The sequence below is a fragment of the Apteryx rowi genome, unplaced genomic scaffold (genome assembly GCF_003343035.1).
Source record: "Apteryx rowi isolate R43461 unplaced genomic scaffold, aptRow1 scaffold_343, whole genome shotgun sequence".
Taxonomy (NCBI): domain Eukaryota; kingdom Metazoa; phylum Chordata; class Aves; order Apterygiformes; family Apterygidae; genus Apteryx; species Apteryx rowi.
The window spans coordinates 864,545-889,021 of record NW_020449897.1 but is presented as its reverse complement, the minus strand read 5'-3'; the positions used below and the strand labels follow the sequence as shown (position 1 = coordinate 889,021).

The 24,477-nt window shown below is 49.6% G+C and overlaps 2 protein-coding genes across 4 annotated transcripts in view; both read right to left on the bottom strand.

Annotated features, from left to right (window-relative positions):
* Positions 1–8,643: 8,643 nt before the first annotated feature.
* SSTR3 (somatostatin receptor 3) lies at positions 8,644–14,372 on the bottom strand. The gene is made up of 2 exons (XM_026072597.1): positions 14,253–14,372; positions 8,644–11,231 (listed from the first exon to the last, which is right to left on the bottom strand). The coding sequence occupies exon 2, from the start codon at positions 11,175–11,177 to the stop codon at positions 9,972–9,974; it is 1,206 nt and encodes a 401-aa protein (XP_025928382.1). The 5' UTR covers positions 11,178–11,231; positions 14,253–14,372; the 3' UTR covers positions 8,644–9,971.
* Positions 14,373–17,577: 3,205 nt separating this feature from the next.
* The window catches only part of RAC2 (Rac family small GTPase 2), a 10,117-nt gene continuing 3,217 nt past the window's right edge, over positions 17,578–24,477 (bottom strand). Inside the window, exons 2-7 of one of the 3 annotated variants that reach the window (XM_026072576.1) lie at positions 24,401–24,472; positions 22,569–22,686; positions 21,027–21,089; positions 20,070–20,229; positions 18,630–18,764; positions 17,578–17,847 (exon numbers count right to left, since the gene is read on the bottom strand). In XM_026072576.1, the coding sequence (XP_025928361.1) occupies positions 18,634–18,764; positions 20,070–20,229; positions 21,027–21,089; positions 22,569–22,686; positions 24,401–24,472 (544 nt within the window). In that variant the 3' untranslated portion in view covers positions 17,578–17,847; positions 18,630–18,633. Of the gene's footprint in view, positions 17,848–17,880; positions 18,038–18,629; positions 18,786–20,069; positions 20,230–21,026; positions 21,090–22,568; positions 22,687–24,400; positions 24,473–24,477 lie in introns of those variants that run through there. The other 2 variants (XM_026072574.1, XM_026072575.1) reach the window with 2 other exon arrangements.

Sequence of the window (24,477 nt, the reverse complement as noted above, 5' to 3'; positions counted from 1 at the left end):
GCTGCAAGCTGGGGGAAGGGAGAAATGGGGGTTGGGATGTCTGGAGATATTCTCAGGCTGCCTGTCAGCCTGCAGTTCAATGAACATGGAGTGAACATGCCTCCCAGCTGAGGCTGGGGGAGGCCCACGAAATTCACTGCAGCACTAGTGAGGTCCCAATAAGGCTCCAGCACTGACACACAATGAGGCCCAAAGCAAGTCTCACATGTTTGCCCCGTGCCTCAGTTTCCCTGTTTGGAAAATGAGAGGGAAAAAGGGGAAGGGTTAGGGCAACACTTCCTGCTAATGGAGTCTTGCCAGGTTACAGAAGCAGGTTTTCATGATCAATTGTATTATCTACTTCTGCCTGCTGCTGGTGAGGATTTCATCAGCTGACAGTGCTATTGCTGCTGGCAAATAAATTATCTGGGGTGCAGAAAACTCAGAAACTCTCACACTGTCATCAGAGCTCATCTCCGTCCCATCAAAGCTATTGCAGTGCCTCTTGTCTCTGAGACTGCGGCTTATTTCCAAGCATGACATTTCTTTTGTACCCCCTTTCCGCAGCTCTGTGCCTTATCTCTGGCTGCACCTATCTTTTGAAGGAGAACAGGCAGCAGAGAAGGCAGTTGTCCTCATTCCCGCCCTGCTCTTGAGGAGTTCACAATCAAGCAAACATTTGTTGCCCAGTACCTCAATGGCCAGGGCCTTTGCCTTTTTCCCATCTGACTGTGACCACAGGCCAGAGTGGGGACCGAGCAGGGCTTTGTACTGAATGCGTCACACAAGCTGAACAGGGTTCCTCTGGGAGCCAGCAGATGAAGACTTGTACTTCTGGCATTGTCCGGCTGGGCAGCAGTTTACACCAATAAAGGCACTCTTGCCAGGGTAATATTGCCATGCCCCCTGAAGGGAACGAGCCATACCAGCAACATTTTGCAGTGTACCGCATTTGCAGGAGGCTTTGACTTGTATGGCCAGGTGCTTGGGGACATAGGCTTTGAGAATGCTGTCCAGCTTTCCTGTGACAGCCACACTTCTAAGTGTAACCCAAGCCTGGAGGCACCTTGTGTATTCAGCTCTCTTCTCTCTCCCTTATCACACACACTGCCTTGGAGGCAGCCCAGGAAGGCACTGGCCAGATCGGACTCCCGCAATCCCCTCTCAAAAGTAACTACTTCTTCCTTCTATATTTCCTCCCCTCTCCTGCACTCCTGCACCCCCCCCCCTCCCCAACACACATGGGCAAAGCAGGGGGATAAAGCCTGGTTCCCCCCAGTGGCTCCCTGCATCCTATTGCCCCCATCCACCACACGTAGAGAAGGAAGGAAATTCTCTTGCTGTTTCCTCCCCTTCCATCTGTATGTATACAGCTCCCCTTCTGCACATATGGACCCCCTGATCTGATATACATACTCACATCCACCCCAAAACACCCACACACTCGCCCTTCACAGCTCCTCCCCTAGCAAAGCCTGGGCTCTTCCTCCCAAACAAAAGTATTGTCCACACTGAGAAGCAGCCCCTTCTTTTTCCTTCCTGGCTGCTTGTCCTTGATCAGAGTGGCTTTCCCTTTCCCTCTTTTCCCACCCCTCTGTTCTGAAACTCCAAGAGCAGTACAAGCAGGAAGGGGAAATGGAGGACGTCTTACCTCCGAACCCCTCCAGAGGGGTCCTGCGCTGGGTTACGTGTATCCTCAGCTGCTCCTTGTTAGCACCGCGGGGAGGGAGGGCTCGTGGGGCCCAGCTGACTGTAGACAGATGCTTGCCAAGTGCTGTTATGTAATTACTGTCTTTTCCATCCTGCCTTGGAGGCTTTTCTGAGTACCTCCCCCACGCTCTGGTCTGTGTCAGGCTTGGCTCTCATTTCCCTCCCTCCCCCCCACCCTGCACTGGATCATGATTTGTTCAGCTCAACAGCTGATTCCTTCTGGAAGCAAAGTTCATGCTTTTGGCTACTGCCATTGCTACCCTTGAAAGGAGAGAGCACATGAATTGTCAAGTGTCCGGAGCTGGGAACCAACAGGCAGTATTCCTCTGGACTCTCCTCATCTCCATTACTGCCTGACCTTGGCTGGGTCCTGTCAACTTGCTCTTCCTTAGTGTTCCCATCTGCAAATGGGAAGGAGGGCCTGAGCTGCTGAAAAGTGGCAGTGAATTTTCATGCTTCTATATTTTGGGATGCCCCAAACTTACCTGGTAACAGCAGGAGTCCCTCTGCAGTAAACTGGTTTATATTCTGTCCAAATTGCAGAGGGGGTTTGGGAAACAAAATCTTTTCAAGTCTGTGTTCTCCAAGGTCATGCGTGAGGGTTGTGTCACAGCCAATCCTTGCTACCCAGAGTGCCAACACTGTACGAAATTACCAAAGGGGCTGGTTAAGACTATCCGGCACACCTCTGAGAAAATGCAGGCCTGTTCAAAGCCAGCTGAGTGGCTACATTTCACTCATAGCTTCTGCCCATGTGGGGCCTGAATCAACGAGGAACTTCCAGTACCTTGGCTCTGTGAAGGCTGCCGCAGAGTTTAAGGGTACTTCTGCCAGCAATGTTTTTTGCTGCAGGCTGCTCTGTCAGCCTGTTGGTCTGGAGTTTCTCACACAGAGATCAGGGCCTGGCAAAGCTGCCACATTTTTTTGCTATGCTCTGCTTAAATGCCACGTGGCTGAGCAGTAGCTAGAAGAACAGTTTACCTGTGCTCACAGCTAGGGCAAAGCTGTTGCTAGAACTGGTAGTCTCCAGCACCGAGTTAGTCCGAGATCTCACATGTCTGTTAGACACAGCTGGATTGCTTATCAAAGACTTGCTGACAAGTTGTGTCAGTTGAAGATGTGCTGCAGCCAAGGGTGCATTATCCAGGCTGCCCCTTTCTCTGTAGTCAAGTCCCACTGGAAGATAGCTTTCCCAGCTTCAGTCTCCCACCTGCCATCCCTTACCGCAACCCTGTGATCCTGCATGGCATGGGGAGCCCCCTCCCCATGCACCGATTAAAGTATCCATCAAAACTCTGGCATGTGACTTCAGGTGCTAACCCTACTGCAATCAGTAAGCCTTCATTACTTTGTGAGCACCTAGGCCCAATATCTGGGCTTGGTGGGAGATATCAGGTGACATTACAGACTGTTTGAACCAATTCTTAAAAATCACCTCCAGCCAAGTCTGCTCCCTTCTCCTTCTGCACCTTTTCCTTAGACGCCTTCCTCTATCTGAATACTTCCTCCTCCTTCCATCCACTCTGATTTAGATCTGTGAGTTTCTACCCCTGTGTTGTCCCCTCCCACACATACTTCCATGTCCTGTTCTGGGAACAGGGAGCTGTTTACAACAGTACATCACTACCTGGAACATCTCAACTCTCACAAGGGCTGCTATGAAAGGTGGACAGTGGTTAGGGCAAGAACGTTTTCTTCAGAGGTTCCCATGAGCTTTCTCAGCAAGCAAACAAGAACTCTGCAGCAAGATAGGGGGAACCAGTTTTTAAGAGCTCACAGAAACTCTTGGACTGGTGATGGATAGGTCCAGCTAATGGATCCATTCTGACACCTGTGGGTCTGGGTCAGAAAGATCCCATCATCACTTGGTAGTGCCGTCCGGAGTTCAGTCCTAAAACCATTCAGCAGAGCAGAGGCCTGCCACGTTCTCTGGGCATTTGATCCAGCATGATCAAATGGGCATGTTCACCACTCTGGCCTCAAGACACAGAGCACAGGCATTGTTCGATACTGGTACAGCTTCCCACAACAACAGACCTCTTCTGAAAATGCACTATGCTCATGTGGCAGCTATGCCTCTGAAAGCATAATAGCCTGGCTCTGCAGGGATTCTCCAGCTCCATGCGCTTGCATGGTGAATACATAGGATTTCCAAAAAGATAGTGGTGGCAGAGAGAGGGAAAAGCTACTGATGAAAGGCCTGACAATATCCCTTGTTCCTGCAGTCAGTGCACAGCCAGGTGTGCAGGAGTATTGGGACCATGCATTCACGGACCTTCCCTGCTGGCCAGAGCAATGCCTCAAACCCAGGGATTTCCAGGTGGGAAAATGCATGTCTGTGACATCTGGTCACAGGTTAGCCATGGTGCAGCCAGCTCTGGGGCTGTCCGATTTTGCAGCTGGAGGTCTGCCGGCCCCCACCTCCCTCCCTGCCTCCAGAGCAGGAGGAACTTGCTCGGTGCCAGGGGTGACAGGAGGCAGATCCAGGGCCGCTGTCCCCAGCACAGCAGCGGCCTCGGGTGGGTGCCGAGTCCCCTCTGCAGGAAAAGCAGCACAGCGCACCGAGGCCCCGTGTCTCCTCCCCCATCCCCGGGCTGCAGGGCCCTGGGCTGCCCCTGCATTGCACCTGGCCTGGTGCGTGGCACTGCATGCAAAGCTGCTTGTTGCGAGTGTTGCATGAGGCTGCAGCTCTGAAGGCTGTCTGTGCCGGCACCATTATTCCCAATGGATGGTACCTGTGGCTGAGTACAAGAAGACACCTGGTTAGGGACAAGTTCTTTTGTCCCCTCTGCAAACCCCCCTCTCAGCTTAGCTGAAGCTCTGATTAAAGATCACTAAAGAAAACAGTGATGGGGCATAATTTGAAATGTCTTTGTATACACTGTATGTGAGTCAAGGCATATAGATTTCCTTCCCACACATCCCTGTTTGTCATGCATAGAAGGACTTGCTGCAGCCCAGGCACATATCTTTAGCTGGCTGCATTGACGTGCTGAGTATGTGTGTGTGTTTGTGCATGACGTGCTAAGTGTGAGGTCTGGGTGAGCTGGCTGTGTTCTGCGTGGCGTTTGCATATTTTATGCTTGGGAAGGCAAAGAACACTAAGTTTTCACGAGCAAATATTTGCATATTTTCCACTCGTTTGAGCAGATAAAACATTTCAGTTTTCTGTTGCATCCTCAGGGGAGCCAGGAACATCTTTGGAAGGGTGTTTCTTGTATCTCCCTGCCTCTTTTTCTTACTGGCTCCCCTACTTCAACAACAGATTAACTGCTTCCTGCCCCCTCCCCACACCTCCTTCTTCCACACTCCCATACGCAGCTGAAGCAGAATGTGGCCTGGACAGTTTTGCATTTGCCTGAACTAAGCCTCTGTGTTACCCTGCAGATTGCAGATACAGTTGCTTCCTGATAATAGCTTCAAAGGACATCAAGTGTGGGCTGTGTTAGTAACAGCCTGGAAACACACCCTCTCCTCTGCCACTGCAACCTCTCCTCTATCACTTTTCCTTGCCCTGCCAATTGCTCTCCAGAAAAGCCACTGCAGAGCTGAAGGGTCAAACTGAGTGGAGCTGAAGCTGCCTGATGCCATTGTTGGACAGGCACAAATGGGCTTGGGTGTGCAAGCATGGTGGGCCTGAGCTTGGGAAGGGTTGTTTGCAAGGTCGAGTTGTCAAATCCCTGTTTTTGCCTCTGCCTTGGGTGGGGCGGGGGGAGGAACGTGCTGTATTCTTGCATACGTGCTTAGGCCGAGAGGTAGAGGCATGTCTAGGCACACATGCGTTTTTGTGGGTGGCCACATATGGTCTCATGCACAAGTAGATAAACATAAATTAGAAGCATCCACACACATGAATGTATATACAGTCACACGTACCCACACATACACACATGCAGTCACATCAACACTCATGTGTAAACACGCATATACATCACATACATATGCCTTTCCATATTTGCTGTCATGCACTCTGACATGTACATATGAAATCTTTCAGCGGCTGGCAGAATGGGCTCTCCATGTCTCTAATACCCTGTCTATAATCAAATGTTTGCTGGGAAGAGACATTGCACAATGCTGCTGGAATCACTGCGGCCTTTTCTGGTCTTGCAGCTCCAGTCTCTACGTGATGAGAATAAAACCTTTTGTGCAGCACAAGGCTTGATGGAGACCTTATCTCTGTGTCTCTGCACCCAGAATAGAAAAATCCATTTCCATATCTGACTGGAACAAATACCCTGAACACAGCCAGAATTTCGCTTAGCCACTGTGCATGGCACCTGTGGCCCCTGGGTTGCCCAGAGTCAGCCACACTGTTATTATGAGGGGGAAAGTGATCACAAAGGTATTCAGATTAGTGCTATTATCACAGAAAAAGCTGAGGATTCACCAGGATGGAGACAGAGCTGAGGAGAGAGGCGGAGGTCAGCTGACAGTGAGGTAATATCATTAATTCCAAATGTCTGTTTCTATGAAAAACAGCTTTTTAATCAATGGTTATATTTTGCAGAATTTTGCAGCATTCATTTTCTCCTCATGTATTTCAGACAAAAAAATTCCTTCCTTTTTTTTTCATTTGTCACTGAAAAATAGGCTATAGAGTAGGAGGAAGAAGAAATCAAAAGGTAGAATAATGTGATACTTGTGACCCTTTTTTAAAACTGCTGTTTAAACTAGACTCCAAACTGTTTACAGGTATCCCCAGAACATGTTTTGTTTTCCCCAAATGACTCCCCTGCAGAGCTGCTTCTATTGGGCTCAGACTCTGTGTACCAAAAGGATGTACAGGGTTTCCTTGGAGTACCTGCTCAGTGTTGGCATTCCAATGCTTGAGCTTTTCAAAGATGTAGAAAAGTATTTTAAGAAGCCAGCCAGTCTGTGGAGTTTCTTGAGTGGTGACTTGCAGCAGACAGAGCTGCAAAGGCGTGTGAAATGAAGTCTCAGCTTGATTCAATGGTGAAGGAGAGCATGTCTGACAAGTGTTGTTGGCAGTGGGAACTCCCCCACCTCCTCTAGGCAGCTGTACAGCCATTCAGTGGAGAAGGAAACCTTTTCTATATCTGCTCCCCACTCATTTGAGCCACCTCCTGTAACGTCCTCATCCCCTATCACAAACATTTCTCTGCACCTGGTTATTAGCCCCAGACAGCACTACATGATCCCCAGCTCATACCATCTCTTCTCTGACCTTCTGTTTTTTCTGTGCCAGTGGTGCCCAGCGTTTACCTTGCTCTGCTACTGACTACAAGAGGAGCAACACAGACCCCCATTTCAACTGTTGTGTTGTCCATGTATCTACCCACTTGGTGGATACCCACTTTTAATTTTTCTACTTTTCTTGCCTCATATAGAGGCAGGAACTCCAGCAGTTTATTTTCATTCTGCTGGGATTTCTTTATTGCCCTTCCTGCCGTTGGATGCTGCAGGAACCCATGCAATAAAAGATGCCTTTTTGGTCCAACACACTGTCTATGCCATTTCTAGGAACAGTTTGGCTGCTTTCCCAATGAGGCCCACAGCGCGGGGATTTTGTACGTGGATGGAAGGAAGAGGAGACACAAAGAAGTAGCAGAGGGTAGAAACTGGCTATCAGACATTTGAAGTTTTCTTTTCACCATGAGGTGAGCCTGCACTCCTGGGTATGTGCCTGCCCACAAACTCAGGGGAGCAAGTGCACTTTGCAAGAAGAGGTGAGCAATGGTTGAGTGGTAGCATTGGTAGCTCAGCATTGACTCCTGAGGCTGAGCCTGCAGGCATGGATGACTTGGCACCAATGTCCCAGGCTCAGAAAGGAAAGAAGAGGGTGGAGGAATCATGGGGATGAGTACTCTCTGTCAGGGAGGTGGTGGTTGCTCCAACGACGGAGAGCCCAGCCGAGCTTCTTCAGCTCTGTCATGTTTTACAGTCCCTTGCCACCCTCCCTCTGGTCTCTGGTGTGGCTGGGGCACGTTTCCTCACTGGTGTTCTGCCAAGCTCTTTTCCTGCATTCAGGTCCCCTGCACTTGGTCCCCCTGGTGCCTGCCAGGCCCTCATTCCTTCTCACATTGTATTGGGGTGACCTCAGCTCTCTCTTCTTTGTAAGGTGATTCTGTTCCCTTCATCCTCAGCTTCTCCAGCTCATACTGCTTCCCAGCCTAGGGCTTTTGTCCACTGTCCCAGCACACCTGGCCCTCTTGCTATCCCTTCATACTTCATGCCTTCTTTGAAATGACCTGTGAGACACCTTTCCGTCACCCAGCCAGCTCTTGTCACTGACTCTCCACTGTCCATGTCCTCACCTCCTCCATCTCCTCACCTCAGGGAGATCTTTCTTCTTCTGATGGGTCCCTCACTCTTCTTTCCCATTTCTCTGAATTACTTATGGAGAAAAGTAACCAGATATCACCAAGGGCTCTGGTATGAGAGTCTTCTTTGTGTCCGTAACTTAGCAACAGCATTTGTGGAGAAGTTCAAGGTGTGGGGAGAGACATTTAGCAGAGCCTGCTGGAATGTAGCCAAAGTGGAGGGACAGACCTTCATTCCACACGTGTTTGTACATCGCTGCTCCTGTAGCCTGCACACTCTGGCAGGCCCACCTACAACTTCCATCCACCAACTGACGCACACAAGCAAACACAAACACCAACACACATCCTCTCACACTCTTACACAACCAGCTACATGCACACACACTCTTCCATACATACTTGCATGCCTACACAGACAAATCTACTTTTAAAGATCCCACAATTATGTAAACACACTTTGTCATCTGTATTCGTATATGCTTATATAAACACATATACCCTCTTATGCACATTTGTACACATTTATAAACACCCCACAGTCACACTCACACACACGCGCACGCGCATACACACAAACTTACACACATGCAGATTAACATCAGTGCCCAATCCACCCCCTACCACCCCCACAGCACTGGCTCCTCAATCTCTGACCCTGTTCAGCCATTCTGAGTCAAATCAATTCCTGGCACCTGAAAAGCATCCCACACGCCTGCCTTTGTGCATATCTAACCCTTGTGCCCACAGAGCATGTAATTGTCCTGTACAAATTCTTTCCAGCTTCTCCCTGCTAAGAAACTCACTTCCAAGGCTTACACAGCCAATCCTGTGCACTCATGTGGACAGACCCAGACATACAGTCCGGGGATCAAACTTTCCCATACAGTCTCCTTTATATACATGCAGACATATCATTTCTTCTCCATCCTGAGCCAAATACTCAACCATTCCCCACAAGACAAATCAGTTCATAGTATCACAACTCCCTTGCCCATAGCCCTCACACATGGGAGACAAACACCCTGCCAAGTACTGATACTGATGCCTTGATCTCCTGCAACAGCCAAACACCCCTCCATGCAGAGATCAATCTGTCTCACAGTCATTCAGATACTAGTGTATATTCTCAGGAGACCCAAATCTATAGCATTCCCCCTCCCCTAAACACAGAGTGGTCCTGCTCAGTTGGTCTTTAAGTCCAAAAGCTTTTTGTTTGTTTACAGTAAAACTTAGGGAAAGGAAGGGGGAAAGGGCATTTCTTGTAAGAAATCCTGCCCCCAACCCATGCCTCACTGGCTTCTTTTCCATCCTTGTTACACCTTCTAGCATGGTGCAGAGGCACCAAGAAAGCTCTGAGGAATACAGAGTTCAGGAAAGAAATGTTCCATTTGCTCCCCCAGATAAGTTTCATCAGTCTGCCCAGAGGTCATGAGAACCCTAGAAACAAAAAGGAGGCTTTGGGCAGTCAGAGTGGTCTCCAGCCAGGACTAGTGCAGGTGGGGAAGCTGTCCCCAAGGCAGAGCTAGAGAAGGGTCAGCCATTCATGCATCTGGTTGGTATGTCTTAGCTGCAGAGATTTTTCATTCCTGCTCTTCCTTCAGGGAAATCTGACACTGGGATGTCCATTCTAGATCTTCAGTAGCTGTGGCTACATGTTCCATGTGCCATTTTGAGGACTTTCTTGAGGTGCCACGGTCAGATGGTAGCTGATGCCCTTCACAGTTGGGCAATATGACGATGGATCATGCTGCTGCCCTTCCTCTCTCTATATTGTCAATGATGTCCATCACTTCTCTGGGTACCACACAGACCCAGGGGTCCCTTCCAAAGTCAGATACAATGTTTTGCCTTTTCCACAGGCTCCTGGAGTCCTCTTCATCTTTAAGCAGTCTTGGCCTTTAGTACCTCCCTTGTGGCAACCTCTCCCATCTGTTTCAAGCTGGAGTAACACCGAGGTTAAAGGGGATCCCATGTCCCAACCTCTCTTTCCTTTTATCATAAATAACTGACATGCAACCTGTTGCTCTTCTCGCAGCCCAAAGGCTCCTCAGGGAGTGGTTTTTGCTCCTTACTTTCTCCTGCCCCACTGCTGAGGGGGCGTTCCTGCCTGTCATTTTCATTCTGGGTGATCTTGCTGATCTCTCCCACTTCCTCTTCATCATCAGTCTTCTCTGGGGGGCATGCTGGCACCTCTTGGCTCTGTACTCGGCGGGATGGCCTGAGGATGGCCCTTCGGAAGCCCTGCTTGAAGCGGTAGGAGAGAAAGCCATAGATGATGGGGTTAGCGCAGCTGTTGGCATATGGCAGCACCACCACAAGAAAGTAAACACCAAAGAGGGACGGCTCCTCTGGCAATGGGCAGACAACATTGATGATGTTGAGGACGTAGAAGGGGAGCCAGCAGAGGACGAAGACAGCTACAACAGCCACCACCATGCGGGTCACCCTGCGCTCTGAGAGATTGTGCTTGGAGGACAGAGCCCTCACCCGCCTGCCAGAGGAACGGACCTTCACAACAATGAGCAGGTAACAGAGACAAATCACCAACAGTGGCCCAAAGAAGCCCAGGGTGGCAGTGTAGACAATGAAGCCAGCTCTCCACACCGAGGCAGGCTCTGGCCACTGGATGTGGCATGTGCTCATACCTAAGGGGACGTCTGAGAAGACCACCACAGGCAGCACCACCACAGATGACAGCACCCATACAGTTGCACTCACAGCCTTGGCAACCCGTGCTGTCCGCCATTTGGAGGACTTCCCTGGGTGGACCACGGCGAGGTAGCGGTCAACACTCATCACTGTCAGACAGAAGATGCTGGTGAACTGGTTGATGGCATCCACGGCCATTACTAGGCGACACATGAAGGACCCAAAGGGCCAGTAAGACAGGGCGTTTTGTGCAGCCAGGAAGGGCAGGCCCAGCATGAAGAGCTCGTCAGCGAGGGCCAGGTTCAAGATGTAGATGTTGGTCACCGACTCACTCACGGAGTGCCGCAGGACCACATAAATGACCAGAGAATTCCCAGCCAGCCCCACCACGCAGACAATGAGGTAAACCAGAGGGATGAGGACACCACTGACAATGACACCGGGGCTGGTGATGGTGGAGCCGTTGGCACTGATGAAGCCTGCCCAGCTGTCAGAGGCATTCCTCTCTTCTGACACTGCCGGGGTGGGGAGGCTGAAAGCAGAAGCGTCCATAGCAGAGACAGAGAAGAGGGAGGGGGCAGTCTCCCTGCAGGATCAGTTAGCAGTCTGGAGGTGAGAGGAGGAGAAGAGAGCTATTTATACTGGGGATATGACAGCTGAACAAGCCACAAATAAAATTACAGCATTAATGGTTGGAGGTATGGACAGGCATGGGAAGTCAAGCTGGGTTTGTGGGTGCTGGCAGGCACTGGAACATTTTGCCATCCAGTCCTGGGAGGCACAATGGGCATGGAGGGACAAACAGGGACATGGCTCAATGCACAGCCAACAGATCCTCTCTCCTAAGGAAAGATCCCCTGGGGAAAGAGCCACAGACTAGTCATAGGAAGGGTAAATTTCTTATTTTCTGCTTATGGCTCTAACACTGGGGAAATAGTCCCAAGGCACCTAGTTCTCATTTATCAGGGGCGACTGCCTTACAAACAAAAGGGAGGAGAGCATACAGTGACAAAGTGCCAGCCCAGTTTTGGCTCCCCAATTCACTAAGTATCCTCTTGCTTGCTGAAGCTTCCTTTGAACTGACCAGGTTACTGTGGGATTGCTAGTCCCACCAGCAAGAATGAAAATGCCTCTTCTCTCATTTCAAGCCAGAAGCTGGGCTCTGCACCTGAGCTGGAGAGGAGATGGTTTGTGTTATGCCATTTTGGGAGTAAAGGAAGAGCCAGATGATTGTTTTTGATAACCCAAGAGGGACTAGTCCAGACCTCTCTCTCTCGCTCTGTCTTTCTCTCTTGCATTCCCTCTCTCTCCTTCTGTACCCTTCAACACACTGCTAATGGAAGAGGCTCTGCCTGCTTCAGCTGTTCACAACATCAAAGCACTGTCCCAGCCCTCCTAATCTGAGATGCCAGACTGCCCGTCACATCAAGCTTTGGCATGGAAACAGCACACATATCACTCAGAGCCTTGAACAAACAAGCTCTCCGCTCTCCACCAGCTCTCAGCTGACACTAGGTGAGAAGTTGCAGGGAGCGAGGGGACAGATAGGGGAAGGATGTGCCTTTTGTCTTTTGTCATGGCACTATACACGTGACTAATACAACCCTGCACATAGTAAAGCCTGGAGACATCCTGGCATACCTTATGCAGGGAGATGTGTGTGATGCTGTCAGGATTACCAGAACTCTGGCAAAGCTTGCTGGAGGAGTGAACTGGAAGGGTGACCCTCTTGATGAATTAGCTTCATGGAAACGGGGATGACCTGGACGGAAGAGGACAGGGACCCTGAGGGTCATCTGTACCCACTCCAGTAGATTTTTTAGAGCTCTGAAGCTCCTTTGGCCTTGAAATAAGAGTTAGGGATCTCAGAGGAAAGGGTTCCCAGTATTAACTACTTTCAGGAGGCCAGAAACATTCCAGAAACTTTTCTCCCATACAGGATTCTCCACAGCATCCCAACTTTGTTTACACATGTCTTGATATTACAGCTTTTATTCTTTTATGTTGATGCCATTCCAACTTCTGGAAACCTCAGGAAAGACCTGAGTTTTGGATGGATACCTAGGATATCAGGTAAGTAAAACCGACAGTCTTCACAAATGTACCAAATCATATGTTGATAGAACCTAATCTGATAGGCTGATGGGACATCTGGGCAACCATGTCTGAACCCCATTCTTCCCTGATTCTTATAGGCCAATGCATGAAATACTTAGTACTTTCCTGCTATATTTAAATGATCTTTGAAGGACTGGAATTATTTAAGCTTTCCTTATTTGCACGTGCCTTGGGCTGTGACACAGTGTCTCAATGCAAGCCCATTTCTTGGGGTCCTGCAGTACTGGGTTGTCCCACACATTGTCAGTGGCTGCAACAGGTGGGCAGGGTAGAAAATGATTTGATCATCTCAATTTCTAACTTTTAGGATCTTCCCTCTGAGATTTTTTTCTGCTGCTGTTCTAATGACGTATGTGCTTGTTAGCCATTGTTGGAGGAAAGAGGAGGGGCAGTGCTGGCCCTGGGGACAAAGAGCCCTGGGAAGGGTGTCAGAGAACAGAACAGTGTGTTCACAAGAAGATGGTCCTCTAAAATGTGGGGACATAATGAGGGATCTCTGTGGGTGTTTCTTCTGCATGCACAGGAATTTCCAAAAAGACATTTGGATACAGAGCCCTACAGATGTCAAATATGGCTGGGGACACTTCTGATGGGGCTATAGAGTATATGGGGAAGTGTCTGGGGTCCAGACCTCGAAGCTGATTGCTCAGGCTGTGGTTTAGCAATACATACAGCTTCATGGCTCATAAAACCCTATCAGAAATGCTAAGGCATGCAACATAAAGCACCAATTCATTACAGACAACTGTGATGGAGAAACTTTGTCCTTAAGAAGGCATAGTCAGTCTGTGCCTTTCTAACTTTATCAGGTACCATCTACCAGCTTAAACTCCATATCACACACACTGGCTAGTTGGACAGAACAACCATTTGACATCAAAGCTTGATCTAGATCAGATCCATCCTGCTGGGTGCTTTGGCAGTGCCCACATCTGACAGGAATTGATGGGAAACTGACCTCAAACAGAAAGTGTGTCAGCACCTGTTTGGGGTCAGCCCTTACTGATGTGGAGAGCACCTGGTGCAAGAGGCTTGGGATCCCCAGACAGGTGCTGCCAGAACATAGCTGGTCCATACAACTGGAGAGCAGGGGGTCAGAGAGGTAGGAGGGGACAGTGAATAGGCACTGCCATTGTTCTTTAGGAAAATAAAATCTTATTTCTATATTTCTGCATAGAATGAGAGGAGGAGGGGGGTGCTAAAAGCTGAACCTATATCTGATTATAAAACAGGAATAGAAGCTGGGAGGGACCACTGAGTTCAGTAACTTGCAACACTCTTGCCACCCTCCCCTTCCTTTCAACTTGTTTCCCACGGTCCCATTATAGCTCAGCTCTCCCCCTGCCCTATTGCAGGGCTGAGCTCTGTGGTAGGGGCCAGGATGTGCTGGCAGAGTGGGGAGGGGGAGTCGGCAGTCTTTCTTCTCTGGGACTGCAGAGTCAACTTCTGCATGGACTCATGCCCGCGGGAGCCATCTGGGAAGGGCAGGCAGAGCCGCCTGGTACTTACGTGTCATTGGGATGTACATTTTCCTCTGCTTCACCAGGAGAATCCGTGTCATGTTTTTCCCCTTCCCCTTTGTTAAAAGCATTTGAGCAAAGCAATCCCAGGAGGGAGCCAGTCCCAAAATGTACTATCAGAGATGCAAGTCTTTCTTCCTGGACCTGACCATTGCTCCCTTTTTTACTGATGTGGGATGTCTCCTCCTCAGCCCTGTGCCCCACTCATGTGCCCGCTGATGGCCAGCCAGCCGTGCTTGCGTCCTTCCAGGGATGTGAGGCCCTTCACGCTGGTAGCTTGACAGACCTCAAACTCTCCACGCTCCCCTTGCCATCTGCCGGAGGGGGGGGGGGGGGCTTGTCTGCCAGGGTTAGGTAGATGGAGTGGAGCGTCAGCTACTCCAGGAAGGATCCTGACAGCCAGTCGATGCCATGCACAGAAACACCAGCAGGAGAATGAGAATGAGCGGATGAATGATAGGGCAGGAGAACAGGGAGAAGGAGGGGAGCAGCTGGGATGCAGAGAGAGAGAGAGACAGGAGAGAAGCAAGGAGGGAGAGGGGGAGAGTCGAGGTGGGGGTGGGAGACAATGGGAGTGACAGATGGAGAAATAGGGAGTGCACTAAGAGGAAGGAACCAGGGAGAGTGGAGGTGAGGCAGAGAGGAAGAGAGAGATGCAGAGAGCAGCTGTGTGTTGGGAGAGTGTTGTGGCAGGAGGGGGTGGATCATCTCAGCTCTCCTAGGTGGGGGGGATGTGGAAATGCAAAGCACTCTACTAATGCCCACAGGCACTTCACAGCCACATGGGAGGGACTCCCAGCCCCGAGGATCTTGCAGACTGGACTAGTGCCCCTCAGGGCTACAGGGACACAGCAAAGCCTTCTGGCTGGCAAGATACCCAGAAGGGGGGGGGCAATGAGCACACAAATCCTTCTCCCTTCTGCTTTGCCCCACAAGCACTTTCAGATGGACTGGACTGAAAGCAGATGGGAACATAGGGGGCTGCCTGTCTCAGTTCTCTCCTTTCCCTGGCTCCCTGCAGAATCACGTGTTTTTCACTTTCACTGAGAAAAAGAAACAATCTCAAACTCTCCCACCAGATCTCATCTCTGCTCCAAGGTATGGACCCAGAGGAAATGGGGCAGGGAGAGAAATCAAGCTCCTTTGTATGATCACTTTCCCAGGAAGGAGATTAGGATTTCCCCATCTTATTTGCTGCACAAAGTGCTTCCCTTTCCTCTCCACCCCCTTCCCTGCAGTCAACAGCAGTAACTCCTTGTGCTGCACAGTCACCCAGCTCTTGCCATTTGCCACTGCTTTTGAACTCCTAGGGCAAATTTCAGTCTTGACAGAACCAGGGATTATGTCTGCGAGCAGAACATAGCCGGAACTACAACTGTGCTTCCAAACCTGCTTGAGCAATTTTATGTCCAGCCAGCGCTGCTCAAAAGAACAGCTGAAGTCACTACAGGGTTACAAAACTGTCAGGATAGCTTTAGCCTAGGTTTTGGCCAAGATGATGTCTGGAGACGAGCTGGAGGAGGCTTCACTGGGGAAAGAATGATGCGGGCAGCACCCAGTGGCTATCTGTGTCATGGCAGGGGCAAGTATCCATGGCACCATGCAGAGAGCCCATGATTTGCTTCCTATTAGAAAAAGAGTCATGCAACAGCAGAGCTCTAGCCAGGCTAACTAGCCCTTTGAGAACTTGTTAGCTCAAGCACAGAGTTACATGATCACAGCTTCTAGGTCCCCAACTTGCTTGCTCAATAATCACTCAAGAGTTTTGCCCCATTCTTTGCTTCAAACAGCTTCAGCAAGGGTTCTGCAAGCTACTTGAATTGTGTTGGAAGGAGAGCTCAGCATGCGCCCTATTGCAAGTAGGTAGATATATAAATTGTGTTTCACGCATATAGCAAACCTCTCCTCTCTCTGCATTGCTCTGTGGGATAGGTGACAGGGCAGAAAAAAAAACACTGAGAAGATCAAAACCAGAGCTTGGGAACTGGAAAGGGAACAAGAACCCTTTAGGAATTCAATTGTTTGAATYATGTTTAGGATATATAAGAGTGGCTAGATCCCAGTCTCAAGGGCTTTGTGTCCCTTGCCCTTCCATAGATATGCATATGTTCCTGAAGGTCTGTTGCTGCTCCACTGGAGTTGTGCTGACACAATTTATGTTATCTCTGGACAGGGCTTGGGCACTTTGTCTAGCAGCCCATGCGCAATACAGGCACTTGTGGAACTCGCTGCCACAGGATGTCCTCCAGAGTTGTTCTGGAGATACCAGGGCATAATTTTTTATGTCACTGAATTGAACTGCCTTACTCACATACAACCATGAACTGAACTTGCAGAAATTTCCCTGGCAGCAAGGTCATTCAGGGGTTTCACTGAAGTAGGTTGTTGCTGAAGCTACCTGTGCAACTCCTCAGTGCAGGAAGCAGCCTTTGAAACTCAGAAGCAGTGCTGCATTCAGGAATGGTAAGCTGGCTCAACTCCACAGTTTCTCAGTGCCCTCCTAGGACTGCAGGATTTTGCAGTGCCAATCATTTCACCCTGAATCCTCCTCCCACCTGCAAACAGTGGCAGTAGCAGCCACCCTTTAACACTTCTTGCTCTCAAAGCCCTGCAATGCATCAGTAAAGCAGGTGCTCATAGCTGCCAGATCCATAGTACCTCTGGGACCACTCTCTTCAGCTTAATTTTAGTGACTTGGAGGCAATTTATCTGGACTGGTGACTCATTCCTCTCTCTTTTTTTTTCTGCCCTCCCCCTTCCTTTTCTCACTCTGCCTGTGCCTGGCAGTGTGCGTGAGTGCCAATACTGATATGACTGTCTATGACGTGAGCTTAGGAGAGTTAATGAAGAACTATTTTGGTGAAAGGGTTTCCCCAGCAACCTGCAGGGGCAGTCCCCACAAAGCAGAGCCTAGGTCTGGGTGTCTGCTCCCAAAGCCTGCAGAGGAGGGAAAGGCTTGCTAAGCTCTGTCAGGCCAGGCCTGAGGGGAGAAAACTTTCCTCTGAACACACAGAAGTTGAGAAATGGAAAAGCAGAAGCTGAGGCATGATCACCCTGCTGCCTTTGCCTGGCATGCTATTTGCTCCTTGCTGAGGAATGCTAGGAGCTCAGCAGAGAACTCAGCAACTCTGTGCATAAAAGAGGACACATCTCTTCACCCCATACTGGCTGGGGCTCCCCAGTACCAAGCTCAGCATGGTGCTGACTGGGATGTCACTACCAGGAGGGTACAACTAGGAGGTGCCTTGAACTCTCCAGCTGTCCTGTTGCTATGTGAGTCATGGCTGTGTCCCCGAGGTGCAGCAACACAGACATAGCAGGAATGTACAGTCTGTTTATTGGGTCTTGGTCGCTATATTGTAATCATCTAGGGCATCTGTGAGGGAGGGGAGGGGTGGCCAGGGTGGGGTGAATGTGGGGAGGTTGTGCAAATGGACAAACCGCTGCTACAGACCCACAACAGTCTTTCAAGCCAGCAGAAGTAAAAAGCGCAGTGACCGCCACAAGGTACTGAGCTCCGGGATGCTGGAGCCATCTCTCTCCTGTGTGTCGGGCAGAGCCTGGCATCGGGACAGGGCCGGGATCTGTAGTCAAAACAATGACAGGCCTCATGAAACCAGCTCAGCCATTTTCTTGTTCTCCCTCCCCCTGTCCTGGTGGTGGGGGAAGGATGAAAGGGCCTGGATCCTGGTTAGAAAGCTCCCTCTCTTCTCTCTCCTCAGGCTCTGACCAGCTTTGCCTCTTGTCCTGAAGTCCCTCTCCTTCCTCTGCTGCCTTGAGTTGAAGAGGAAGAACAGGAGGGGATAATATGAGAAGTAAAGGAGGCTGGGGAGTAGGGGGGGCAGCAGTTGCCTGCTGATGAACAGATACAAGAGACCCCTTGAGGTGAGCAGGGGCTGATAAGAGGAAGGGCTGTCTGGTCTGTCATTTATGGTTCCCATAAATAAGGAAGAGTGGTTTTTTTTCTTTTTTTTCTATGGGCAAAGGCTGCGGCTTCACAGATCTCACAGCAGGTCATCCCCAGGGCAGCTTGGATGCTGTTCCCTCTGGGGCAGAAGGTGACAAACAGCCCTTCTCCATGAGGGCAGAAGCGGAAAATCTTGTGCCTCCCCATGCCAGGAGATGGGGGCAAACCTTCACATGGGCAGGCAGTAAGGAGGGGCAAGCGGATAGTGGGCTGTATGCTCCATCATACCACGTCTGGTCCTCTCCCTGCACAGGGCTGCTGTCTCTCTCTCTCTCTTTCTCAGGATGACCCATCCCACCAGGCACAGCAGGCCATAGGAATGCAGCGGTCCTGACTGTCTGGGTTCAGGAGCAGGAAAGGACTGGCAGTATCCTGCCCAGGGATCCCTTTCTCACTTACCCTCCTAGAGGAGACTGCATATTCGTTTCTTTGGCCGGGTGGGCTGCGGACAGAGCACTGCTCGGATGGCCTCATCAAACACTGTCTTTAGGCCACGCTGTGTCAATGCCGAGCACTCAAGGTATTTCACAGAGTCTGTTAGGAGGAAGGCAGGTGCTGTAATGAGGAGGAAGGGAATTGGGGGTGGGCAGGGTGGGTATCCAGGAGTTTGTTGTGAAGGTCCTCACTCAGAAGAGAATCATACAAGAGGAATACAACAAATCAATGTCAAGCAGAAAGAGATGCATGTGTCTGTATCACTGGTACTTTTCTGGCTCCCATCACCTCACAGTCCCAACACATTCCCCTCCCAGTGCCCATTTTACAGACAGAGTCCTGAGGCACATACACCAACTGAGTCTCATCTTGAAAGGTCTTATTCTCAAGCTTTGAGTGTTATTCAGACCACCTGGCCTCAAGGACCTCTGGTGGCATCTTGAATCATGTGTCACCTCCCTTTTGGGACTCTCGAGACCCCTGTATTCTCAGAGGCCCTGAGCTGGAGAGCAAGGCACCTAGCTCTTACATGAATCGAATAAACACAATTCAGGTGCCAAAATCCAGTAAGCATGTCCACAACACACTTCACTCACTCAGGCAGTCTTGACCTCAGGGTAAAAGCTTGCTAGCTGTACAAGACCAGGAACTGTTTTTTCTCCACTCTTGTAGTCAAAGCAGAGCCATCCTGTGAGGCTGTCTATGTTATGCTGGCTGGCCACCTTCCCCTCTAAACTCCCAGTTGAAACCTTCTCTCTCTTAGGCTGCGTGTTTCACCCTCTCTGCTGTCTCTGTGTGCTGTATCTCAGAAGAGAGGTTACCTGGCACAGGCATTTGTGCCTGTCCCCAAGCATGTGAGGGAGGTGATGCCCAGAGATGAATGCTGGGGTGAGACACGTACTTGGGGCTGCATGTATAAACCCAGCTACCGGAGGCAGGAAGAGGAAGCCGCAGTTGCAACTCTTCCTGAGAGATGTTAGAAAACTCATTCTTGCGCCTGTTTCCGGATGTGGAGGAGAGGCCTCTGCCCACAGAGCAGCTGTGGCTTTCATAGCAAAATATTGGCCCAGATAGAGGCAGAGGAGAAAAAGGGGAGAGGAGTGTGCGAGTGTGTATGTGTGTGTGGGGGGGGGAGGATGGGAAGGAAAGAGACACTGGCTGTGCAGAAGGCAGGGGCCTGAGGTACTGAGGTTCCCTCAAGGACTGGATCTCCTTCCTGACCTTTGTGAAGCGCATTTTGTTCCACAACCCTTAATGTGTCTACCAATCTCCCTCAGAGATGCTGTCCGTGGTCTTCGACCACTGTGAGATGCCTGCAAGGAGGCCTTATTAGGCTGAGGGAAAGCCACTATCTTCTGCCTCTCTCTTTTCAGTAGGTCCAAGATGTTACCCCCAAACACATACCGATTTCCTTGGCCAAGGCAAGGCCCTGAGGATATGTAATGGGGGATAGCTTCTTTTCCTTCAGCTTCTCAATGGTGTCCTTGTCATCACGAAGATCCAGCTTTGTGCCCACCAGAATGATGGGAGTGCTGGGACAGTGATGCCGCACCTCGGGGAACCACTAGCGAGAGAGCAAAAAGGCAAAGATGTAAGAGGAAGTCAAATGGCCATGCATTAGGTAAACAAAAAAGCATCCCTGAAAAATGACAGTAAGATGGCTAACACCATTTCCTTCCACACTGCCCGTTCATCCAGTGTTGGGTACTGTAGCCTGGCTGAGACCAGCCCCTGTTACAGGGTCCACAGAGGCAAAATCCTTGACTTGGAGCTCAAAGCATGAATTTAATTCCTCAGGAGCTGAAATACCAGAGTAGTGGAGTGGTGAGGGGGGAAGGGAAAGCCACAGCTGAGTACTGTCTGTTAAGCAAGAGCATAAGCTGCACTCCATCCTTCATGGCTCCCCCAAATCCAAGGAGGAACCTGAAAGTTGTAAAAAGGAAACACTATGTTGTTTTCCTCTCCATCCATCTCTTCATTCTTCCCTCACTTCCCAGCTAAAGGCTGTGTACCTGCTTCTCATATCCTATAGATTTGTCCTGAAAGTAAGAGCTGTGCTGTGACTGGCTTGTCTGAAAGATGCCCTTGAAATACAAGTCTGTGGTTCACCTTGAAGTATCCCAGCAAGATGAACACTAGCTCTTTAATAGGGTTGGCCATCTCCTTTGAGATGAACTGGAAAAGAAGTCTGCAGGAGGCTGATATTTTAGTTCCTTCTGACTGACACAAAAAAGATACTACCTCTCTGGGTCTAGACAGCCCTTTAGCAGTCTCCACCTGCAGTTGCTCTCTTTGCAAGACTAGCATCAATCTCCCACTCATCCTCCACAACCCCTCATTGACCAGGATGCCTTGTCTCACCTTAGCACGGACGTTTTCATAAGATGCTGGGCTGACAAGGGAGAAGCAGATCAGGAACACATCCTGTAGGCACACAATCACAGTTTGGAGTTAGGGAGAGACCATGGGATTGCATGACAGAAGGTAGGGAGGGGAGACCAGAGCAGGATGGGCAGCATCCTCCCTCAGCAACAAGGAGGACCATGCTGGAGAAAGCTGTCCCTCACAATCAACACAGTCCTGACTGCTGCTAATTGCCTCTAGAAGAAAGAAGGATATTTGTTCCCCTGACTCATGGTAACCATAGCCACCACTATCAGAAGAGCCAAACTGTTAACTATGAGGATGGGGTTTTTGCGGTAGGCACACTCATCCTCATGGGAAATATTCTGACAGCGTCCTGTTCGCTTCTCACAGATCACCAAAGAGCTATCAGGCCAGAATATTTTTGCCTGCTCTTGATACAAGGCTAGATTCGACCCCAAAAGTACACATGCAAGACAGAAATGAGGCAGAGTCTAAGGTCTCCACATAAGTACTTCTCCTGTGCACTTCCATTAAAAACAAAACAAAACAAAACAAAACCAGCTCTTCAAGATAATATTTATTTCATCCAACTTCCGCTATCTAAAACAAGAGTGTCAGGCCCAACTTACCCATTTCCATACTTCTACAATCACCAGAGATGAATACTTGAGAGCACAGTCCCCCCCAGCTATCCTTGGCACTTGTCCGAGGGTGAATATAAGCAGGTGATTGAGAAATATGCTTGTCTGCCCTGACTGCAGAAAGACCCTGGCAAGTAACTTACACCAGGTGACCAACTTCTATGTGACTGAAACTAGCTGAAAAAAATACTGCCCTTAATTCCTAGCCCTTTTGTTTGCAATGACAGCCTTCAGACAAAAGCCTGAGACAGCAGGGTCTTTTTGAGCTTGCCAAGAGACTGCTTGGAACAACATCCTCAAGAAAAGGTGACCTTGAAGCCCTGAAACCACTCTGTCAACATGGTGAACAACTGGTGAACTCCGTCTGAGGAGGAACATTCACTTGCTCTGTTAGAGGCTTGGACTTAACTGAGACATCAGCAGATCAAATACACGTATCTACATGTTACATCTCTTTTACAAGGCAAAAGCCAAACAGTTCAGGCTCCCAAACAGGGTTCAAAGAAACATGAAAAGCTCCTGTGTCAGCTCCTATGTCCCCTAGGTCACCTTAACTTTATAAGAACAGATTTTTTTTTTATGCAGACTCCATGAGGTATCTGTCCCCCATTGAAATCAGTGTCACTTGGGCACATAAATACCCTTGAGGATCTCAATTTTCTTGCTAGGTGATACCAGTAATGAAGTTTAGATAAAGGCTCCAAAATCCTCTTAGACCCCTTTTACCTATGGAGTTTTCAGGTACTTGTATATCACCAGAACTATCCTCAGAAAAGGGCAGAGAGCGAAGGGAACCGTCCTGTCACCACTGTATGGTAAATGTTGGTTTTGCAGCAGGGAAAGGAGGCATATCTGAGGGAAGCACAAGGTAGGAGGGGCAGAGAGTATGACCCACCGTCTGCGGGTAAGAGAGGGGCCTCAACCGGTCATAATCCTCTTGTCCAGCAGTATCCCATAGCCCCAGATTTACAGGCTTGCTGTCAACCATCACGTTGGCGGAATAGTTATCGAACCTGAAATGAAGAGACACAGGCCATGGCTCAGACAGGGGAAAAAAGGAGTGCATTTGGCACTGTAGGGTGAGCTGAGCAATCCCATTAGGTGCACCTCAGAGCAAAGGGTAGTGATTTGCCTTCTCAGCTCACCTGGCTGATGCTGGTTTCCTGTGAACCTTTACCTTAGGGACTTTTCACTCAGCATCACCTCCTTCCCATCACCCAGCTATTCTGGACAGGTGCCTGGCTGCAGCTCCACCTTCTCTATCTTGCATGCAGATCCTTAAACTCTTTCTTTTTTCCACTTCTCTCACCAATACTCTTCCCACGACTGTTCCAGCTCTAATCAAGCCTCTGTCCTTTCTCTTGTGCTCTAGAATCCAACTTTCTTCTTAAAAAGTTACACACTGTGTCTCTGTAGCACCCCCAGAGCCCTGCACTCCTCAACCCTCCTGCTGGAATTGAGGCCAGTATGCCAAGATTTCCCCGCTTCCCCCTTACTCTTTGAAAATACAGCATGAGATATTTGAGAATGGCAGTCAGAATTGCATGCTTTAGAGCACAGACATATTGAAAAAACAGCTATTAAATCAACTGAGGTGTTGTTCCTCCCCAGGGTTTCTAGAAACTTTTCTTTCCTGTCCCATTTGGTATATTTTTTCACAAGCTTTCAGGCTAAGACAAGGGAAACCAGTGATAGGAGGGAACCGATGCAAAGACCCTGTGAATGTACTCAGGCCTCTTTGTCAGGGAAGCCATGCTGCCCAGGAGAACAAAAGGGCCTCCCTTTCCTCCAGACACAACTCTCAGTCATGAAGAGAAATGGTGTGCAGCACACAAAAGGCATGGCCACATGCCAGGAAGGGATGGTAGCCTGGCACAAACCAACTTGTGAAAAGAGATGGGTTCTTGCTGCTTCAAATTTGTTGCAAATGGTCTAGAAAAAAAGAGATACTCTGAGCTTTTCTTGTACCTCTCCTTTCCAAAGGGTCTGAACCTGAGCTGACAGTCTGACACCCTGTGCTTAGCTCCTTTTCCCACCTTAGGGGAATGGCTGGTTCTGCATTGCATACTCATACCCCGTACTCCAGTGGTGTATGAATATGTGTGATATGTCTCCCCACACACTGTGGAGAGACAACTCCTTCTGACTCAGTCTAAGGCAACCCTAAACTCGCTCCCCGTTTCAGCAGGCTGCAGATCTGTCCCAGCCTCACACATGTAACTGCTGGATTACATAGAGCTTCTACTCTAGCCTTTAGCTGAATCCTGCTTCCAGGACTCATATGTTGGCAGCTTTGGTGGCCGTACTCTTACCATCAGGGTTTTCAGTGCCTGCTCCGATGACAGCAGGCACCTTGGAGCAAGGAAGGAAGTGGGGACCCTTGTCCCCTGAAGCCAATCACCCAGGCTTCACTTGGGCCTGGCACTGTCTTTGTAGCCTGGTTCCTAGTTGTTTTGCCTAGCAGGACCCCATCTACTGCATGCAAACTTAGCAGGCAGCAAGACCCTTAATGTCTCCCAAATGTCCCATTTATACCAGGGCTTTATAAGGCTGGTGAAAGGTGAATGACAGATCAGAAGTATAGAGGCACCTTTGCTAGTTTGGCAGCCCTTCCTCTGCTGGCATGGAGACTGACCCTGCCTTCAGAGTGCAGAACAGGAGTTTCTGCATCCTTTAATACCTTGCTTGCCTCCCACCCACCCCAGGCCCTGTTTATGTATCACTCACACAGTGGGAATGTATTCTCCTGGGAAGGCATTGGTGGTATAGCTGATAAGGAGACAGGTTTTCCCCACAGCTCTGAA

Bases quoted from the DNA above. Each gene is read 5' to 3' on its own strand.
- SSTR3 (XM_026072597.1), bottom strand. From the start codon at position 11,177: ATGGACGCTTCTGCTTTCAGCCTCCCCACCCCGGCAGTGTCAGAAGAG.